The sequence below is a fragment of the Danio rerio genome, chromosome 16, assembly GCF_052040795.2.
Source record: "Danio rerio strain M-AB ecotype USA chromosome 16, GRCz13ab, whole genome shotgun sequence".
In the NCBI taxonomy this organism is placed as follows: domain Eukaryota; kingdom Metazoa; phylum Chordata; class Actinopteri; order Cypriniformes; family Danionidae; genus Danio; species Danio rerio.
In genome coordinates, this window is record NC_141036.1 from 23,465,591 (window position 1) to 23,487,500 (window position 21,910).

The 21,910-nt window shown below is 38.1% G+C and overlaps 1 protein-coding gene and 1 long non-coding RNA gene across 4 annotated transcripts in view; one reads left to right on the plus strand and one right to left on the minus strand.

The window, feature by feature from the left end:
• Positions 1 to 21,910, plus strand: part of skap2 (src kinase associated phosphoprotein 2) — a 46,646-nt gene that overhangs the window by 2,643 nt on the left and 22,093 nt on the right. For both annotated transcript variants that reach the window (XM_087285312.1, NM_200628.1), the window contains exons 4-9: positions 43 to 141; positions 15,050 to 15,130; positions 15,209 to 15,292; positions 15,401 to 15,525; positions 15,613 to 15,676; positions 15,796 to 15,906. In XM_087285312.1, coding sequence (XP_087141438.1) covers positions 43 to 141; positions 15,050 to 15,130; positions 15,209 to 15,292; positions 15,401 to 15,525; positions 15,613 to 15,676; positions 15,796 to 15,906 — 564 coding nt within the window. The remainder of the gene's footprint in view (positions 1 to 42; positions 142 to 15,049; positions 15,131 to 15,208; positions 15,293 to 15,400; positions 15,526 to 15,612; positions 15,677 to 15,795; positions 15,907 to 21,910) is intronic.
• Positions 1,871 to 3,486, minus strand: LOC147840246 (uncharacterized). Of its 2 annotated transcripts, none has more exons than XR_015511281.1 (6): positions 3,422 to 3,486; positions 3,111 to 3,148; positions 2,787 to 2,814; positions 2,498 to 2,551; positions 2,073 to 2,181; positions 1,871 to 1,967 (listed from the first exon to the last, which is right to left on the minus strand). It is a non-coding gene; the product is annotated as an uncharacterized LOC147840246 (long non-coding RNA). The 2 variants fall into 2 exon arrangements; XR_015511282.1 differs by lacking the exon at positions 3,422 to 3,486 and adding an exon at positions 3,237 to 3,342.

A 21,910-nucleotide genomic window follows, 5' to 3' on the forward strand; every position in this document is an offset into this window, starting at 1 on the left:
TGTCTATCACTTGTGAGAATACTGATTAAGATTCTTGTGCAGGAGATGAAGAGTTTCCGGAGCCTGATGAAGCTGACACCAATGATGGTGGATCGCTGCACTCAGAGCAGACTGATAGAGATGATGAAAACGCATACGACGGTAAGTGGACAATTGTGGGATTTATTGCAGTATTAAAAGTGTTACAAGACAAGAGGATTATGTCTAGTCATGTCTACAGTACTAACCGAAAGCTGCTTAGAAAGGAATATTATGTGACAGAGCTACACTGTAAAAAATTTGACCTTAAATTCACAGTAAATTACTGGCTAATAATTGCATTACTTTCACAGTAAATTACTGTATGTAAATTCACAGTAAATTATTGTGAGGTAGTTCACAGTAATTTACTGTGGTTTTGTCACATTAAATTATTGTGAAATTACAACCATATATTGTAACTTTACAGTAGATAATAAAGTCCGTTACTGTAATTTCACAGTATTATCTTGTAGAATTAACTATATTTTACTGTGAATTTGCAAAACGATTACTGTGATTTAGCAGTAGGTTGCAGTTTAAATACCTGATTTAACTGTAAAGTTACAGTTATATCCCGGATTACTGTAATTTAACAGTTTGGTGCTGTAAAATTTAAAAGCAATTTTAGGTCACACAAAAATGAAAATTCTATCTTGATTTACTCACCCTCAGGTTGTTCCAGCTCTGTTAAAAATGTTTTTTTTTTGTTAAACACAGGAATAAAAATATCAAATATTCCTCTTTGTGTCCAAACAACCTGAGGATGCGTAAATGACGACAGAATCTTCATTATTGGGTGATCTGAAAAGACTCTAAAATCAAAATAAAAACAAACACACATACATTTTACAGATTTATTTAACAGCTTAATGACATCTGTGTAAACATTTCAGAAAACTTTCAAAAGGTGAAGGTGAAGCCTCAAAAAATACTATAAGAACATATTAATAAAAAAATCTGACATCATATTTAGCATACATATAAAAAGCAGTGCTTCAGAGTGCGCTCTCTCTCTCATTTTATATATATATATATATATATATATATATATATATATATATATATATATATATATATATATATATATATATATATACACACACACATGAGAGAGAGAGAGACAAAACGTCTTGCTAAATTAGGCAGTCGTCTATTCAAGGTCAATCATTTTCCTGATAATTTTACACACTTGCTGGTTGATGTGTCTTCTCTGCTTCTTTGACTTCGTCTGTCTTCCATCTCCAAACTGGTGCCCAAAAAGCACCTATAAGCAAAAGAGCAGACAAACAGTTAGCTTCATACAACAGTACTGGGACACTACTGCTGCACTAGAGAGCAAAATTACTGTTAGCTCAGTTTGAACATGCTGACAATACTGTAGCTCAGTCAAACTGCAATCATTTAAACAAAAACATCTGAAAAACATTTCCATCACAAACACACAATCAAGAACAGTCCAACAACAAATAGTGGTTTTAATGACCTAGGCAGAGCATTTTAAAACAGTTGATTTGATTTACACCTTCTGTTTACAGACTATAATCTAATGCTGGGTTCACACTTATTGTAAAGTTAACACATGCATCACAGCACTTGCTCTTGAATACTAGCAGGATGTTTCTTGCATCAAGCTAATTTTTCATGATTTGAATATTAGGAAAATTTTGCAAAAAAAACTTGATTGAAGTGATATAGCACTTGTGTTGTATTCATTTCAATCAAGTTTTTTGCAAATATTCCAAATATTTTTCAACGTTTTTTGAGTTTCACTTAATTTGTGCTGCCCAGTAAAAAATTCCCACTATTTATGCATTTGCAATGACTTGCATGTAATCCACTCACCTGAATAGGTAACTTCACATATGGTATAAGAGCCCCATCCTTTTAAAGACAGCTTCCCCTCTGGTCTCCAGCACAGACAAGCAAATTGTGTCTGCAACACGGCCCTTTATAACAAGGGGACAAGGGGAGTCATGACTTGTGCTCCTATACATTCCTTGTTTAACCCCCCAAAACAAGCCCTCAGTTACAATATTTATTGTTGACATTACCTTAAATTCCATCTTCAGCATACTTCAGTTTCAGACCAGATCCAAAGTCAGTTGTGAAATCCAGGTGAGGTCCCATGACCACTCGACCCTCCGAGTCCAAGGAATAAGACTAAAAGGGGTAAAGAAGGAATTCACTAAATTAGAGGTGTTTGTGAATAATTACATTTTTTTGTAGAAACAAAGTTGACATTCCATGCTCTGCCTATTGAAAACCAAGCAAACAAACACACATGCCCAGTAAAATTGCTCATAAAAATAAAAACTATAGTTTAAAAAAATCTTTGTCTAATATTTACTACTACTGGAGGTACTGGTGAAACTTCTGGAAGAAGAAAAAGAGTTTGTACAAGAAACTGCTCACAACAAATCTGTAAAAAACCTGACATTTAAAAATCTAATAAAAATGAGGAAGGCATCAACATTACCTTTAATAATCAAGCGAGGGTTGATTGGTAGCATCAGTGTTTCAACATCAATGGCTGCAAAAAAATATGAATATAATAAGATTAGAATAAGACTAAACCTAACACACGCACACACATACTCTCTCTCTCTCTCTCTCTCTCTCTCTCTCTCTCTCTATATATATATATATATATATATATATATATATATATATATATATATATATATATATATATATATATATATATATAGGTTTAGATTGTGATAATGAATTTAGGTTATATTTGTGTGCTCAGAATTTACACTCACCTCACACTTCAGCTATTATCAGGTACACCTGAACACCAAAAAATAAAATCTACAGTTAGTGACAATATACAATTAGTTCTCATTAGTAAATGTTAGCACTGCATTAACACCAGTGAGAAATATACAATATGTACTGTGTTAGTGTTAGTTTAAAAGAATACAACTGAATTGTATTATAAGCCTCATTTAATAAAACAGTTAAGACTTGTTTCATAATGAGTTTATTTAACTAACTTAACGTTAACGTTACAGTGAACAAAATTAACGTAACTTACATGATGGTGACTAACCGTAACGTTAACTTAAGTGAAGGCCAGAGCTTACCTTAACTTTAGTCATTTCACCTTTACTTCAGTCTTGTACTGAAACAGAAAATGCAGTTAACAAGAAGTTAATTAAAGAAAATTCCCTTTCTTTTTTCAGGAACTAACGTTAACGTTATGCTAATACCTCAGAAAACACTACAATCACCATCTGGCGTCGTTAATTTCTTGTTTTAAAAAAAGGCGCGCTTAAACCCTGTACGTGCGAGTACAACTGAAGTACTCGGTAAATTCCTGCTAAATGACATGCACTATACAGAAATACACATACAACAATCATTTAACGGACAAAAGTCATATTTTAACACTTACCGAGGATGAATCCGTTGGGTGAAGAGACGACGCGTTGTCTGTGGTGATGGCGCTTGTTTGCGGTTGAGTCGAGTCAGTTCTGTTAAATGAATCGGCTCCTTTAAGTGAACAGTAAAGAGTTGAATTCGGCTCCTTTAAGTGAACAGTAAAAAGTCGAATTCGCCTGAAAACGATTCCGTTTTGTATAATATTGTAAGACGCAAACATATAATTCATTCATATTTCATCATATTGCTTGGTTCGTGTACTGCTTGTACACGAATTGCTTGTTGATGACTATGAGCTTATGAACACGTCTGATAAAATATCTGAATCTGATTCAATGTCACACGAGTCCTGAACCGAAGCAGTGCAAAAGTAATATATTGATTGAAATATAAAGTCAATTATTTTCTTCGCCATTCAAAATATTACATATATCTGATTTCAACAATAAGAATAAAGTTAGTTTGGAGTGTATTAATTGAGAATTATTATTTTTTTCTCCCAGGATTCATTTTGCACCAAGCTGCATCAAGCTGTAATGGTGGATGAGAAGGCACATAATATTATAAATATTGCTTGTAATATGTAATGAAATAAAGTTTTAACACTTTTTCATGCGAGAATGTAGTTCTTCAAAACTCAAATCTGTGGATTGTTAGTAAAGATTGTGTGTAATTTTAAGTGTGTTTTGCCGGTAGCGGAGATCTATGACCTCCAGGCGGTAACGGCGCTCATTACTCATGTATCCGCCGAGAGGCGCCTGTCTTCAGGCTAGACATTGGGACAATTGCCCCGTCTTCGATGGCTCTATATGCGTCCGAAAATGATGTTTTAACTGTTTTTCATGCTAGAATGTAGTTGGTTAAAACTCTAATCTGTGGTTTATTTATATAAATAAATTTTATATATATATATATATATATATATATATATATATATATATATATATTTAATTCTAAATTAAAGATTAGTGACCTCCAGGCGATGACAGGTGCCCAATACTCATGAAACCGTCTAAAGCAGACATTTACCCTGACATTGAAATAATTGTTGGCTGTTTAACAGTCTTTGGTTTCATTAATTAATTACTTTTTATTCCAGTTTATTATGTTTTGGCTAAGCACACAGTTATGTTCATTAAATATTATTTCCTATTCTATGTTAACTGTATAAAATTAAATAAAGGTGCAGTACAACCAAAAAGATGTTGGTAACCAAATCATTTTGGGGGCTATAACATTCTGTTATTATCTGTTAAAAGTTCATTTGTATTAATTTCTACGTTGAATTAAAAAAGGTTTGAATTTCCATAACTAACGTGCAAAAGATATAGCCCTTTTCACAGTAATTTGCTGTAATCATGCTACCTGCCGTAATTTCACAATAAAATTATGAATACAACATATTACTGTGAATTTTTCAGTTAAATACTGTGAAGGGATACTAATGTAATTTACTGTGAAAAATTACAGTAACTTGTTGTGAAAACCTGGAAATTTTTTACAGTGTACTGTAAATAGCTTTTGTATTGTTTACAGAAAAGGATTGCAAAAATGCTACAGTATAAATGTAATTAGGTAACTGTCAGTTGCTTTGTAAATGGGAAAAATTAAAGGTTTTAACATCAATTGGTATGGAGTTTAACTAAGCTTAACAAAGCGTGGTCACGTGACTCCACATGCGGTAATTTGATCGATTATAGGTTCTAAATGTCGTTTCAATTACTTTTTGAATAATTGCCCAGCCATATTTATAGATACAGTTGAAGTCAATTTTTTTTCTTTTTTAAATATTTCCTAAATGATGTTTAACAGAGTAAAGAAATTTTCACAGTCTAAAAATATTTTTTTCTTCTGGAGAAAGTCTTATTTGTTTTATTTCAGCTAGAATAAAAGCAGTTTTAAAATTATTTAAAAAACATTTTAAGGTCAAAACTATTAGCCCCTTTAAGCTACATTTTTTCGATTAGTCTACAGAACAAACGATTATTATACAATAACTTTCTGAATTACCCTAATCTGCCTAATTAACCTTATTAACCTAGTTAAGCCTGAATAGTAGTTTCTTAAAAAACATCTAGTAAAATAATATTTACTGTCATCATGGCAAAGATGAAATAAATCAGTTATTAGAAATGAGTTATTAAAACTATTATGTTTAGAATTGTGCTGAAAAAAAATCTCTCCGTTAAACAGAAATTTTGGGGGATAGAGGGGCTAATAAATCAGGGAGGCTAATAACTCTGACTTCAGCTGTATATATTTTTAATATTAATATACAATACTTCACATAATTGTTTTTGTACATTAATGTAAATGTAATTTTGTTATTTTTAAGCTTCTTAAACCTTATTGTTTTTTTTTTTTTGATGCAATGTAAATATATAAATATTGTCCATATTGATTTTTGTACTTTTGTTTGTTTGTCTTTTTTTCTTCATGACCTCTTATTGGGTCTGAAATATGGGCAAAATATTTTTATGTTGTTTTTTTTTTATTTTTACTACATAATTTGCTATATATTTAATCTAAGTTTAAAGTCATATTTTCTTCTGTGTTAATAATGTGTTTAAAACATTTTTATTCAGTTCTCTTCTGGAAGTCAAAAGAATTGAAAGTTTACAGCTCTGGGTATTATAAAAGAATCACACAGTTTGATTTCCACATTATTCTATGTATGAAATCCACATAAATTAAGAAACAAAAAAGCATATCTCTCTCCAGGTATGAATAAATCACTTATCATCGTTTCGCCAGCCTCAGCTGTCATAACACAGTATTTTTGTGGCAGTCCTTTGTCATGTCCTGTCTAGGATTTTTTAGTAGTGGTAGAAAAACACAAAAGCTAAACGAGGTGCTTGAAAGACTGATGTAACCCAGCAACAGGCTCAGGAACGGTTTGAAGGCACAGACGTCAAGGGTTTAGCTTTCTTTTGTCTTTGAGCAAATGGTTTATGGTCTGCATCTCAGACAAAGCCGCCCACAGCCAATGTCATTTCAGGCTCCTGTTTTATTAGCTTCTGCTAAATGAACGCTGTTGGGACACTTTACATTTTGAGGAAATCCAGTTCATCCAACTTATTTTGAGTCATGCCACATTTTCAATTATTGCATTCTGAAACTTAATGAATCAGGAGGGCAGAATGCAAGCTTAAAGTATTGTTTGCACAGTACAGTATTGGAAGAGGTCTACAGCTCTAGAGCACTCATGTGTTTTATAGGTCCTTTTGCCCTGTGCTTGCCAGAGAGAACAGCTGTTCAGCTCAAAGACTGGACTGAAGCCTGTCAGTGCACACTGCAGATTCTGGACGAATAAAAATGGCACTTGGAGGTTGACCAAAAAGTTATTTGAGCCTGTTTATTTTGAATAAATTCAAAAGTAAGACAAGTTATGAGCAGAGACAAATGATAAACCTGCTATTTAGGTAAACACATGGAGTTTTTGTTTTAATTGTATGTAGGATTTCTTTTCATGGGCAAATAACTGGCATGTAAGAACAGATATGGCTCAAGCTTTATTTATGGAGAGTCAGGTTTGCCTCTGTAACTAGTTTGAGAGCTTTTTATGGTTTTTGGCGTAGTTTTTATGCCATTATTTGTTTTGCTCATAAATAGGAAGTTACTTTTATAGCTGAAGATGAAGGCGAAGCATGTTACTGCTATTTGTTTCCTGCCTTCAAGCAACCACATTTGCTTCTTTTGAAGTTTTGGTAACATTGTAGCATGGATAAAGTGCATTGAAAGTGTTTTGCATGTGTAAGTCATGGCCAAATGTGTCGATTGTTTTATGCTACCATTCAAACGTTTAAATGATATTATGCAATTTACTTTTATAATATATATTTTTAATATGTTCTTTTTACTTAGCAGAGACACATTTAATATCTTTTTTGTTTTGGTGAATTAATGGCTGTTATTTGTATATTGTAATACATTCTGCTCATGTGTGTTATATTTTTAACGTTTAACGTTTAAAAAATCATATATATTATTCATATTAGAAATGAATTAGGGATGCATAGTTTATCAGCAGCCATTTAACTTTCAGTGCTACTTGTATCAGTAGTATTTAGAAAAGGAAAACGAGACATTGGCTGTGTGGGAGTATTTCACAGAAAAAAAAAGACTTTTTGTAATCACTCACTTGCTTTCATTTAACTTAGTTTGTGTTAATCAGGGTTTGCCACAGCAAAATGAACTGCCATTTACTCTGACATATACTGGTGAAACCCTGAGAGTACATACACTTGTAAACTAGGGCTGGACGATTCTTCCTAAAATGAGAATTACGTTTTATTTGCTTAAAATAAAGATCACGATTTTCTCACGATTCTGTAGCTGTAAAATAAAGCTTATATGAGTGGCCTATTATTATTGTTATTTCTCAAACATATGGTAAAACAATAATAATTTTATAAGGCCTATATGTAGGTGTACTGTTGGTTAAAATGCTACATTTCGTTTAGACTTGACATGACTGTAAATACATCCTGGTTGTTTATTCATAGTAAAGTGATGACATCAGAATATATTCATTCATTCATTCATTCATTCATTCATTTTCTGTGTTTTGACATTTGACATGACATTTTTGGCTGAATCGTAGAAAAGTTGCAATAAGATCGTGTGGAGGGATGAATTGAGATTGTGATTTTTTTTTCGATCAATCGTGCAGCCCTATTGTGAACCTTGTTTTTGTAGTCAGACTCAGAAAAATGAATATCAAGATTCATAGACCTGCCTATCTATTATCCCTGTACATTATTGTATCAGCTATACTAATACTATACAATAATAGCTATACTAATTCACCAAAACATAAATATGTATGAATTAGATAACTTTTTAATAATATTTCACAACATTACAGTGCTTGTTCTAACAGCATGAGGTTTCTATGTCAATTCTTCTAACAGATATTGTTCTAGCAGGTTTAGGAGCAATCAGCTCATTTGAGGGTGTTCAGTTTGCTTTTCACAGTCAGCCTGTGTCATGCTTCTTTGACAGCACTTTATACATAATTGCAAACATTCCACAATTGCCTGTGTCATTCATAACACTGCTCTGCTCTCTCGCACTCATTCAGAAATGCAATGGCAGTGTGTACACAAGAGTGGGGAGGGCAGTGTAAACGAGAGGGGAGGTTTGCTTTGAAAACAGACCATGCATCTGTTTCACATACTGCTTTACCTGACAAATCTCTGCATGAAACTTTATCCAGTGCACCCTGGTCTGAATGTCTGCTAACTTTAGTCTCGCTTAACACCAACCTTTGATTTTTAAACATAAGAGAGGTTAAAATAGCTTTCTGACTGCCTGTAGCAAAATGTATTACATTTGTTGTGAAGGCAGGTGCACCTCTTTAGGGCTTTTTACATTGTGCCAAACACCAGGTTATCAAAGTTTCATACTCAAGGCTGGAGTAAAATTTCATGCTTGAAATTTAAAAGTGGGGTTTGCAATGCTTTTTACCAAGTGTTATTATAAAACTTTGCATCGGAGCCAGCATTATGGTGCTAAACATGTACAGTTTGAAAATGGGAGCCAGTCATATGCCTTTTATTCACATGTTTTGAACACACAGAAACACTGCATGAGACCCTTTTTTAATTGCATATTAGTCGTGAATGTATCATATTTGTGTAATGGCTCTCATGTCCTCATAGTTTGGAGGCCACGATTACATTTTTCTAAATTGTAAGAATTATGCATAATATTGGAAAAATCTGATATTGTTGTTGATATTTGTTTTACAAGATGGTTTGAATAGCACTATTTGATGGGTTTCCATGGAGTCTAAAAGTGTTCAGGTACAGAAATTGAATATTCACAATGCTAAAAAAAAAGTTTTTTACTTTGCTTTGACTTGGTTCTATTTTAAATGTCCAAAAAAATATATTAGATCAGATCATATATTAGAACTTAAGAAGAAATACGGCAAAATTGAGATTTTTTTTTTTTTTTTCAAAAAGCAAAATTGTCTGCCAGTGGGGTAAAATAATTTAGTTTTTGCTTTTAAATGGAGATATTTAGACTAGAAACAAGAAAAATCCTAAGAAAAGTTTTTGCATATATCGTATAATTTCTGTATAAATACATTAATTAAATAAAATTCTTTAACTCCTGGTCACCTATTTTCCAGACTTAAATTGCTTTTTTTGCGATTTCAATATTACATTGTTATATCGATGCTGAAAATATATATTGTGCAGCCCTAGTAAGAATAAAACCGTGTTGACAAACTTTTTTTATCAGCATTTGACTTTTTTCCTTAAAGGCCTGAAACAACTGTAGAATAAAGATGAAAGTTAGATGAATGTTATGTTACATGTGTTATGTTACATGAACAACCTACAATTACATAAATTTTGGGGTTGAAGTTATCCTAACAGGAGTAAAACAGTAATTAAGAGATAATGAAATATTTGAACGTGACACAGTGGTGCATTAGGTAGTGCTGTCGCCTCACAGCAAGAAGGTCGCTGATTCCATCCTCGACTGGGTCAGTTGGCGTTTATGTGTGGAGTTTGCATGTTCTCCTTATGTTTGCGTGGGCTGTTTCCCCCACAGTCCAAAGACATGCAGAACAGGTGAATTGGGTAAGCTAAATTGTCTGTAGTGTATGAGTGTGTGTGGATGTTTCCCAGAGATGGGTTGCGGCTGGAAGGGAATTCACTGCATAAAAATGTGCTGAATAAGTTGGCGGTTCATTCCGTTGCAGTGACCCCGGATTAATAAAGGAACTAAGCCGAAAAGAAAATGAAAGAAATATTTGAAAAATAACATTCATCAAAACTAAAGAAGGGCTGCATGGTGGCGCAGTGGGTAGCACAATCGCCTCACAGCAAGAAGGTCACTGGTTCGAGCCTTAGCTGGGTCAGTTGCCATTTCTGTGTGGAGTTTGCATGTTCTCCTGGTGTTCGCGTGGGTTTCCTTCGGGTGCTCCGGTTTCCCCCACAAGTCCAAAGACATGTGCTATAGGTGAATTGGGTAAACTAAATTTGCACTATAGTGTATGCGTGTGGGTGAGTGTGTATAGATGTTTCCCGGTGAAGGGTTGCAGCTGGAAGGGCATTCGTTGTGTAAATCATATGCTGGACAGGTTGGCTATTCATTCTGCTGTGGTGCCGCCAGATTAATAAAGGGACTAAGCTAAAAAAAAAAAATTAATGAATAAATAAAAAATAAAAGAAAACAATCTGATTCATCACAGTTAATGTGGTGTTAATTTGTTACCTCACAAACTCTTGAACTAATTGACAACTTTCAAGTTTTACTGACTCTGCCAGAGTCATTCTAAAATGACTGAAGCCCTCCTTTCAGTCTGTGTTTTCTATAATATTTTATATTTACTGTGTCACTAACTCATTCAAGTCCTAAAAAAAAAAACCTTTTCATACACAACAGAAAAATTCAAATGGAAAGGACAATGCAAGAATCTTAAATGACATTTGGTTTAACACTGCAGTTGCAGTGGCTTACCTGTTTAGGGTTTAACAGATAGAGATCTGTTTCTCACCCTATAAAGTATTAAATTTTGAGAGAATTTAGCTTTATTGCAGGTAAATGTCTTCTTTCACAGTAAAGAAGTTATTTTCAAGTAAAAACACAAAAATAATGAAATGACCAGCCCAGAGTCCTGACATAAACCTGTCAGAAAATCTTTGACAACAAAAATATGGTTAGGAAACGCATTACTCCCTCTGAACTATGGAAACGACTGAGGGTGCTTTCACATCTGTAGTTTGCTTTATTTGGTCCGGACCAAGGGCAATAAATTATACATTGTTGCATTTTCTGCCATCTTTGGGTCGTTTTCACCCCACACACTGCTGGCTTTGGTCCGAACCAGTTGAAACGAACCAAAATGCACTCATCTGACAAAATCCACATCTCTTATTGACCAGATGTTGTTAAACATATTTCCTAAACTGCTTATTGATTGTTTAGAATTCACGTGCAGGAAAAGGCCAATAAACTCCAGCAAGTAAACAAAACCAGCAGACACAAAATGTAGTTTTTGCTCTGGAAGGATGACTGTGCTGACTGATTGTATGCCTGCTTTAGACAAACTATACATTTCGAGAATGAAGCGCGGCTGAAAACAGTGTTTTAGTGCATCGCTCTTCACTTCAGGAGGAGCTAAAATGCGACATGGTCATCTTGCGGAAATATTACCAACGATGCTTCAGGTAATGTCCACAACCCCCCCCCCCCCCCCCCCAACCCCCCCCACCCCCTCTGTTGGTAAAGCGCTGTCAACAAAAATTTTTCCTCTATATCCCATACTGCACAGTGCATCAGCATACGGCAGGATTAGTCCAAAAGTCGCAGTACTTTTTGCGGTTGGACCTGTTTTAGTACGGATCATATTCTCACGTCAAACAAACCGCTGCAGAGTTCGATTGAAAGCGTACCGAGACCACCTCTTCAAACAGGTCTTGGTATACTTATTTGGTTCGCTTTTGGTGCGCACTCGAGTACGATTGCTCTCACCTGCCCAAACGAACCGCACCAAAAGGGAAAACAAACTAGTGCAATTTAATCGAACTAAATAAGGCAGGTGTAAAAGCACCCTAAGGGTGCTTTTACACTAGAACTTTTGGTCCGCACCCGGGTTTGTTTGACGTCATTGTACGATACGTTTAGCTAGTGTGAACGCGTCTTCTGAACTCGGGTGCGCACCCGTGAACTGCACCAATTCCACCTGAAAGATGTGGTCTGGGGTACGGTTCATGCGAACTCTGGTACGGTTCACTTCTGATGTGAATGCAATCGTACCAAATCACGGAAGTAAAGCGCCAACTGTACAACAAACTATCGTTTTCATAACGTTCGTTCGTGTTTGTGTGTGTGTCACGTTTCGTACCTTGGTGACACGCGTGGTACTGAGTCAGGGCAAACACAGTGATACACAGTGATGTCTGTCTGCTTGTCTCCTGCAAAAACAGCTTCTGCAGACACTGTGTGATGTTCTGATTGTTTATAATATGTTTACGGCAGATGGACGCGAGTCGCTTTCTGTATGTTCAAAATCAAAAGCTTCAGTTAAAGCAGAATGACCGCGATGTGCGGCCGTCTTTCCATTTCGGCACTTGCTTTCTTGACTGTCACCTAGCAACGGCCGTAAACAAAACAGCAGCTCGATGATGCTAGCAAGCATACTGGGGTTCAGAAGGAAAAAAGACAGTATGAACACAAACCAACCGGCAGGGGGAAACAATCAAACTTGGGTACGGTCCAGGCAAATGAATCAAGTGTGAAAGCACCCTTAGAGGGAACAAGATTACAGCAGAGCAGTATGAGAGACTAATGATGTCCTATGAGAAACTAGTGTTGTCTTGTGTCAGATGTTTATAAATAGTTTTCTTAATTTTCATCTCACTAAAACATTGTTTTTTGATTATCCAAAGCATATAAATATGAGGAATGTGATTCGCTGTAATTAACTAATAAGAAAGGATAACGACAGTTTTAAATTTTAAGTGTGAAATGTTTCTTTACCTGTGCCTGATATAAGAAGTTTCAGAGTAGGCTTAGAGTTGACAGAACCAAAAAAAAATCCAGCTTTATTTAGATCAGGTTCCGCTGTTTCACAACAGTCCATATAAACATTGTCAGCTCAAGGTCTGAGTTTTTTTTTTTTTTTTTTGATTACCTTGAAATGTGTGGACCTGAAAGTGTCTACTAAACAATCACTTTGAAACATGTACAGGGTGTAATTAAATTACTTCTCACAAGAGAGCGAATAAAATTCTTATGTCTCATCATCAAAAATTTACAAGGCAGGAACTAAAGCTGATGATGTCCACATTGATGTAATTGATGTAACGTAATTTAAATAATTTACAAAAAGCTAATAAGTAAAAAAATATGCAACTTTAGCCATTTAAACACTTACTATGATATTTTATACATACATACATACATACAGGAGTTGGACAAAATGGCTGGTTTTAGACCAGGAAAACGTTTCCTGACTCGCTTTTCTAAAACACCCCAAAGTGTCTAAATAATATTTAGATCTGGTGACTGTGCAGGCCATGGGAGATGTTCAAATTCACTTTCATGTTCATCAAACTACTCTCTCACCAGTCTTGTTGTGTGCATTGGTGCATTATCATCCTGATTCACGGCGCCACTTTCAGGATAAAATTTTGAACCATTGAGCGCACATGGTCCTCCAGAATGCTTGGGTTGCCTTGGCAGTGATGCGCCAATCTAGCATAAGTTTTGGGCCGAGGGAATGCCATGATATTGCAGACCAAACCATCATTGCTACAGCCATATCACCCTGTAGCCCAAGACTGGTCACTCACTGAAGTTAAGCATGGCTGAGCCTGGCCAGTACCTGGATGGGAGACCACATGGCAAAAGTAGGTTTCTGTTTGAAGTGGTGTTAGTGAGGCCAGTAGGGGGTGCTCAACCTGCAGTCTGTGTGAGTCCTAATGCCCCAGTAAAAAGTGGACGGAACTGTCAGTGGGCGCTGTCTTTCGCATGAGACATTAAACCGAGGTCCTGCCTCTTTGCGGTCATTAAAATTTGAAAGAGAAAATTTTGACATTTGACATTGCTTTGGCTTTAACAACCATAAATATTTTTAGTAAAACTGTTATATTACTTTGTTAATTAAACCCTCACACTCTACTCTTACTGGTGGAAAGAGCAACCAATGAAGATTGGCCACCAGGCTGGTCATATTTAGCCTTGAAACCTCTAGCACTAAATCAGCCAGTGTTTTAGTTTCGCATGCAGCATTTTTTAATTTTTTTTACTTTTTTTTGATCAGTGGCATTTACATAAAGTTTTGGAATGAGATACATTGCCTTAGATACACTCTGGATTTATTGTTAACCTTGGGTCATTTTTGAGCAATGCCATACGTAAAACAAGAATCCAAATAATCACCTTATCCTCGGGTTTAAAATGACCCATACAGCGTAAACTATTTCAACTCTGAAAAGCACTGTTGTGGCATAATTAGTCATAAATGAGCTGTACCAAAATTAGAGCTGCACAATATATTGAAAATGATCATTATCGTGATAATACTATAGACGTGCAATTAATTACTCAGTTGAAATAAATTATAAGAGTCAGAATATCTACTCACATTTTCATTCTTTTGTGGTAAAAATAAATGTTTTTACCTAAATTTTTTCACCTTGACAGTTGTTTTAGATCAAAACATTTATTAGATCAGAAAAACATCCATTATTACCTGTTAATTTTAGTATTACATTAATAAATACGTTTTTCAAAAAGGTAATAAAAAAATGCTTTTCTCTAGGGAAATATTTCTTTTACTATACTCGACAGCATATTTTCTATTTTCTAGCATATTTTCTAATTCATCGTTTTCATATTTTCTAAGAGTTGTGTGTGTAGCCCAGGGGTGTCCAAAGTCCATCCTGGAGGGCCGGTGTCCTACATAGTTTAGCTCCAACTTGCTTCAACACACCTGCCTAGAAGTTTCTAGTATACCTAGTAAGATTGATTAGCTTGTTCAGGTGTGTTTGATTGGGGTTGGAACTAAACTCTTCAGGACACCGGCCCTCCAGGACCGAGTGTGGGCCGAGTGTGGCTGGTGTAGCCCTAAACAAAATCTAACAATTTTTTGTTTCTTCCTGTTTGTGGGAATCAGGAGTCCAACAATCTCCTCCAGTGGCAGCTCAGGACCTTCAAGCTGTTTTAAAGAGTGGCTACCTGGAAAAACGGAGAAAGGGTGGGTTATTGTGTTTTAAAAATCTGATTGTTTACAACACAAAACATGAGGATAAAATCACCTCCTTTTGATTTCTAGATCATAGCTTCTTTGGCAATGAGTGGCAGAAGAGATGGTGTGCCTTGAACAACAGCATATTCTACTACTATGGCAGTGAAAAAGGTGTAGAAGCTATTATTTGTGTTCAGATGTGTCGTCACCAATAAATTCAAGTCCTAAATTCAAACTAAATTTTAAATCTGAATTATAATCTACATTAATGTTCACTAGACAAACAGCAAAAGGGAGAGTTTAATATTGTTGGGTACACTGTCAAAATGAACAACACTCTGCGGAAAGATGCAAAGCGAGATTGCTGCTTTGAGGTTTCAGCTCCAGACAAGCGTGTATATCAGGTTAGTCTCTACTACCATGTTAAAATATGTGATGATTTTTTTTGTTAACTTAAGATCATTATCTCTTTTAAAACCTTATTGCTACAGTTCTGTGCTGCATCTGAGAAAGAGGCAAAAGAGTGGGTGGAGCACATTGATTTTCTGATTAAAGGTAGGGTTTGCGCCTTAAAGAGTTTTACAGTAATATACAGATGTATAAAACACAGTCAGTCGTAAACCTGGTTTAGCTTTTTTTTGCATGTTTTGTAATTCTTTTTTTTTCACACTTAGACTTGGGTGGAATCATTCCTGAAGACGAAGAAGAGTATGATGACTGCTTAAGTATGAGCCAGTCAGAAGTGGCCATACTTCCCGATGATGACATCTATGAAGAACTACCTGGTTTGTGCCTACATTTCATATTTGTTCATCAGATAACAGTAGTTTGTTCTGTGGCCAATCGTGGCAAAAAATTCGTAATTTTTTTTGCCCTTAGAATTTTTTTCTCATTTTTAAAAATAGTTTGTTTTATTGAAGCCAAACTAAATGAACTAAGTTACTCTGTAAGAAAAATATAACATGAAATACTGTCTAGAATGTTCTTTCTCTGTTAAGCAGCAGGTAGTGTATGAGTGTGAATGCAAGAGTGTATGGGTGTTTCCCAGTGTTGGGTAGCTGCTGGAAGGGCATCTGCTGCGTAAAACATATGCTGGATAAGTTGGCGGTTCATTCCGCTGTGAAATGAAAATGAAGGAATTTATTAATTTCATAGGAGGGGTGATAATATTGTCTTCAACTGTATATACCCCATCAATTGTAAGATAAGCTCAGAATTTTGAATTGTTGCTGTTAGAATTCATTAAATAATCTATACTTTAATATCCCATAAGCAAGAGTAGAGATTGCATGTTATCCCCGTGTTTGTGTGGGTTTCCTTCGGGTGCTCCGGTTTCCCCCACAGTCCAACGACATGCACTACAGGTGAATTGAATAAAACTAAATTGTCCTTAGTGTATGAGTGTTTGTGTGAATGAGTGTGTATGGGTGTTTCCCAAAATATGTATGGATATCGGAGGAAGTCTGGAGTGTTTAATTCTTGAATCATTTGAATTAGAATTTTCTTCAAAGCAGTTGATAAAGCATGTTCTATATCAGGGGTGCCCAAAGTCAGTACTGCATTGTGTAGCACCATCTCCAATTAGAACTGAACCAGCTAATCAAGTTCTTTCTAGGTATACTAGAAACTTCCAGGTAGGTGTGTTGGGGTAAGTTGGCTGGCAGCTAGCTCTCTGAAACTCCCACATGGTCACCCACTGAAGCTAAGCAGGGCTACGCCTGGTCAGTATCTGGATGGGGCACCACATGGGAAAGCTAGCTTGCTGCCGAAAATGGTGTTAATGGCTCTGCGGTCTATGGGGTTCTAAGGCTGTACTGCTCAGTGAGAGCCATCTTTCGGATGAGACGTTGAACCAACGTCCTCTCATTGATCGGTAATAATCCCAGGATGCCCTTCGAAAAACAGTAGGAGTTAAATCCCAGCATCCTGGCCATGTTTGCCCACTGGTCTCTATCCATCATGGCCTTCTAACATTCCAATATAATAATAGGCTTCATCAATTTTTCTCCTCTCCACCAGTCAACTGGTGTCTGGTGTGCAATCAGGAGCAATTTGGCTGCCGTTGCATCATCCAGGTGGATGCTGTACACTGTTGGTGGATGAGGAGATTCCCCCTAAAAATGTGTAAAGCGCTTTAAGTATCCAGGAAAGTACCATATAAATGTAAGGATTTATTATTATTATTAAGTTGAATCTAAACTCTCCAGGACATCATCTCTTAAGGACCAAGTTTGAGCACCCCTGTTTATATAGTATGAATATACATTTACCATCCACCTTATTAGGTACACTTTACTCAGAAATGCCTTAATCCTTCATGGCATAGGTTCAACAAGATTTTGGTCACTATTGACTGTAGTATAGTTCGTTGTTGTGTGGGAAGAAGAAGACAGGGTCGGCGATATCAGGTAAGCAATTTATTTTATTTAGTTTGTTTTGCACACCACTTGCAAGCTGTGTCCGTGTGTGTATGTGCTCTCTCCTCTCCCGACTGCTCCTCCCGTTCTCCTTAAGAAGGGAGTCTCTCTGGCCCAATCACTAGAAAGACAGGTGTTATTTATTATTTCTGATTGACCCGCTAATTAGCCGCCAGGCTCCTAGCATGCTCTCCCCCCTTATTGGGTGTTCGATCACGCTTACCTCTCCACATACCCCCACCGCGCGCCTTAGGCCGGGGAGCCGTCCGGCCTGCAGCCCCCCCCCCCTGAGATGTTACGGAGCGCGACTGCTTCCAGGTATCGGGATGCATAATCCACCAGAACTTGTGCAAACCGATGCCCGCGTGCGGATCGTTCTAATGGCCCGATGAGATCCATACCAATTCTCTCGAAGGGGATCTCCCGGTGGCTCTTTGGTACTAATAGCTGGGTTGTATCTTCTTTTGTCTGAGCGTCTTGGGTCACTCGATACACCCTATCATTAATAACCGCAAAATACGGATAGGAGAGGGGTCTATCAGGCTGGAGGATTTTCCCATCAATAACCTGCACTATTTCGAGTGCATGTTTTAGCGTGTCATCACGCGACTGCTCCAGGGGAAAGTCCTTACACCGGGAAATTCCCAGCCCTTCCCCTGAGTCAGCGCGTGACGTCACCGCCTGGGATTCCCCCAGCTGAGCGACACGCCCCCTATCCGGCGATTTCTTCTTCCAAGAACCACCCGCACATAAGACTCCCAATAATCTATTAAATCCAGGCCAATTAGTTCCCAGAATTAGCGGGTGTTTGAGGTGCGGGTTAACTGCTACCTCTACTCTATGTTTTTTCCCCCGAAATTGAATTGCCGTTAGCGGGTAGTGAATTACATCCCCGTGCACACACCTTACCGTTACTGTGCGGCTCATTTCCAATGCCGGGTCTTGAAGCAGGCTTTGGTGGATGGAAGTCTGGTTACACCCTGAATCCACCAAAGCTTGATATGTACCCCCTTTTATACTCACTGGTACCCGGTATAGCCCGTTGCGACCGGGGGCGATGATTGGCGTGGCGGGGACGCGAATCAGCGCACTCGCCTCCTTCACGGAGCAGACTTTTGGTGCGCTACCCTCGTGCCCGCGACGCAAATGCATCGGCCCAGATCTTCCCACTATACCCCCGGGGCCAGCAGGAGCAACCGATTGAACCGGAGAGAACCCTGGCACTGTCTGTGTAACCGCCAGGGGTCGTTGCTCCACCCCTCTGCCCGAATGGGGCCCCGCCCCTCTTGGGACGCTTGGCAGATCCGCCATTGTGCACCGCCGTCTGGGTGCAGGTGTGGGCGGTCCCCGCAGTCTAGGCCTGGGAACAGGAAGATAGAGAGAGAGAGGGGGAGAAGAGAGAGAGGTTATTTCGCCGACCCTGGACCTCGCCACCAGGTGATCTTCCGCCAGTCAGATGGCCGTCTCTAGATCGTCAGGCCGGTGGCACTGGACCCACTCCGATGTTCGGGAGGGGAGGCGGGTGATGAATTGCTCCAGCACCACGGCATCCACCAGTTGGGCGGTGGTTCGGCCATCCTGTACCAGCCATCTGCGGCAGGCGTCACGGAGCTGCTGGGCGAACACAAAGGGCCGCTGGAGAATAGCTCGCTTCAGATGAGCGTATTCCAGGAGATTCTGGGCCGGTAGCTGTTGTGCTGCGATCTGGGCTTCGCCCGAAAGCAGCGGGATGACTCTTACCGGCCACTCGGCCCGCGGCCAGCCACACGCCTCCGCCATCTTCTCGAAAAGGTCGAGAAACACTTCCGGGTCATACTCCGGCACCATTTTCTGTAAGGCGATGGGAGGGTTGGCGGCAGATGACGGAGCGGGCCGGATCCCCTGGGACAGCAGACTCCGGATTTGCTCACGGTCCTCCCGCTGGGCCTCCATGAGGACTTGGAAGTGTTGTTCCTGGATGTTCTTCAGTTCCACCAGCGTCTCATGTTGTTGTTGGTGGAGGACCGAGAGGGCCTGGATAGCTTCCGCAAATGGCAGTCTTGACGGAGTGGTCATTCTGGCAGTGAGGCTCTTCTCCTTCCCCGGATTTCAGCACCACTGTAGTATAGTTCGTTGTTGTGTGGGAAGAAGAAGACAGGGTCGGCGATATCAGATAAGCAATATATTTTATTTAGTTTTTTTTGCACACCACTTGCAAGCTGTGTCTGTGTGTGTATGTGCTCTCTCCTCTCCCGACTGCTCCTCCCGTTCTCCTTAAAAAGGGAGTCTCTCCGGCCCAATCACTAGAAAGACAGGTGTTATTTATCATTTCTTATTGACCTGCTGATTAGCCGCTGGACTCCTAGCATGCTCTCCCCCCTTATTGGGTGTTCGATCACGCTTACCTCTCCACATTTACATTATAGCATCATGCTGTTGCTGCAGATTTGTTGGCTGCACATCCAAGATGTGAATCTCCCATTTCACAACATCCCAAAGGTGCTCAATTGGGTTGAGCTCTGGTGACTGTGTTGGCCATTTGAATACAGTAAATGACACTGTATTCATTAAGTGAGGGACATGGGCAGCAACAATGCAATAAGGCTGTGGCATTGACACAATGCTCAAATGGTACTAATGGGCCTAAAGTGTGCCAATAAACTATTGCCAATAACTATGTGCCAATAAACAAAAAAAAAAAAAAACACCACCACCAGCCTCAATCATTGATATAAGGCCTGATGGGTCCATGCTTTTATGTTGTTGATGCCAAATTCTGACCCTACCATCCTAATGTCGCAGGAAAAATTGAGACTCATCAGACCAGGCAATGTTTTTCCTATCTTCTGTTGTCCATTTTAGTGAGCCTGTGCTGCTGTAACCCATCCGCCTCAAGGTTGAATGTGTTGCATTTTCAGAGATGCTCTTCTGCATACCTCGGTTGTAACGAGTAGTTATTTGAGTTACTGTTGCCTTTTTATCAGCTGCAACCAGTCTGGCCTCTGTCCTCTGGCATCAACAAGGCATTTGTGCCCACAGAACTCACTCTCAATGGATGTTTTCCTCTTATTTTGCAACCATTCTCTGTAATCCCTAGAACTATTTGTGCATGAAAATCCCAATAGATCTGCAGTTTCTGAAGTACTCAGACCAGCCCGTCTGGCACCAACAACCATGCCACGTTTAAAGTCACTTAAATCACCTTTCTTCCCCATTCTGATGCTCTGTTTGAACTGCAGCAGATCACATTGATCATGTCTACATGCCTAAATGCATTGAACTGCTGCTAGGGGATTGGCTAATTAAAAATTTGCGTTAATGAGTAGTTGGAAGTTGGACTGGTGCATCTAATAAAGTGTCTGGTGAGTGTATGTAGTATGACTGAAATTTAGACAAACTACATCTGACATGTTGTAATTATTAAATGATCTACTAGCATCAGTTTCAAATCACTCATTAAGATACTTATTTTTTCATTATTGCCCACCCCTAAATATTTAACTTTCTGTATTGTTCTTATTTTATACTCTGCCTGTCCAAAAAAAAAAAAAAAAAATCAACACCTTGATTTAAACAAGCAAATGGGTAAGAGCCTCCATTGGATAATTTATGCATGGATGATTACGTTTCATCTGGTAATAAGTTTATTAACCCCGACCATGCATTCACATAATTTGTAATGAAATAAACGAATTAAAAGCAAAGCAAAGTTTGTGTAGTGAGGGTTTTGTGATCAAGTGCTAGTCTCATTTCAACATGATGATTATAGAAAACATTTAATAGTCTCGGACTTTACGTTAATGTTTATTTGTGCTCATCCTTCTTTACAAACTGGAAAACCCACATTGCAGTAATCAACCTCTGTGTTTGTTTTGCTTGGGAACTAATGTGGTTAAAACCAAAGTTTATTGGACTGTATACTCTGGAACCCTCTAAAGTGGTGAACTTGTACATTCCAATAAGTTGCCGCCAAGCCGCATCATAGCTCATTACCATAAATCAGATGACACATTCTATGGTCGTAGAAAGGTTTCATCTGTTTCAGAAGGGTCAAATTATTGGCACGCATCAAGCAAATAAATCATCTAAGAAGATTGAGGGGAAAATTGTGGGGGAAAAAAAACTCTGACATATGGTGCAGTAGCACTTCAGGGTGTCCCGAGTTTGAATCCCAGTTCGAGGACATATCCTGACCCCCCCTCTCCTACTTTGCTTCCCGTTTGATTACTGTCCTATCTAATAAAGGCAAAAAGGCCAAACCAAAAATCAAATCTTGAATGATCAAGAGTGGCGATCATTAGAATGTCTGGTCAAATCAATCATATAAAAACAGCTCACAAGCATTTCTTACATTTACATTGCAAAAAGAACTGAAATGATTTGACTTAAATAA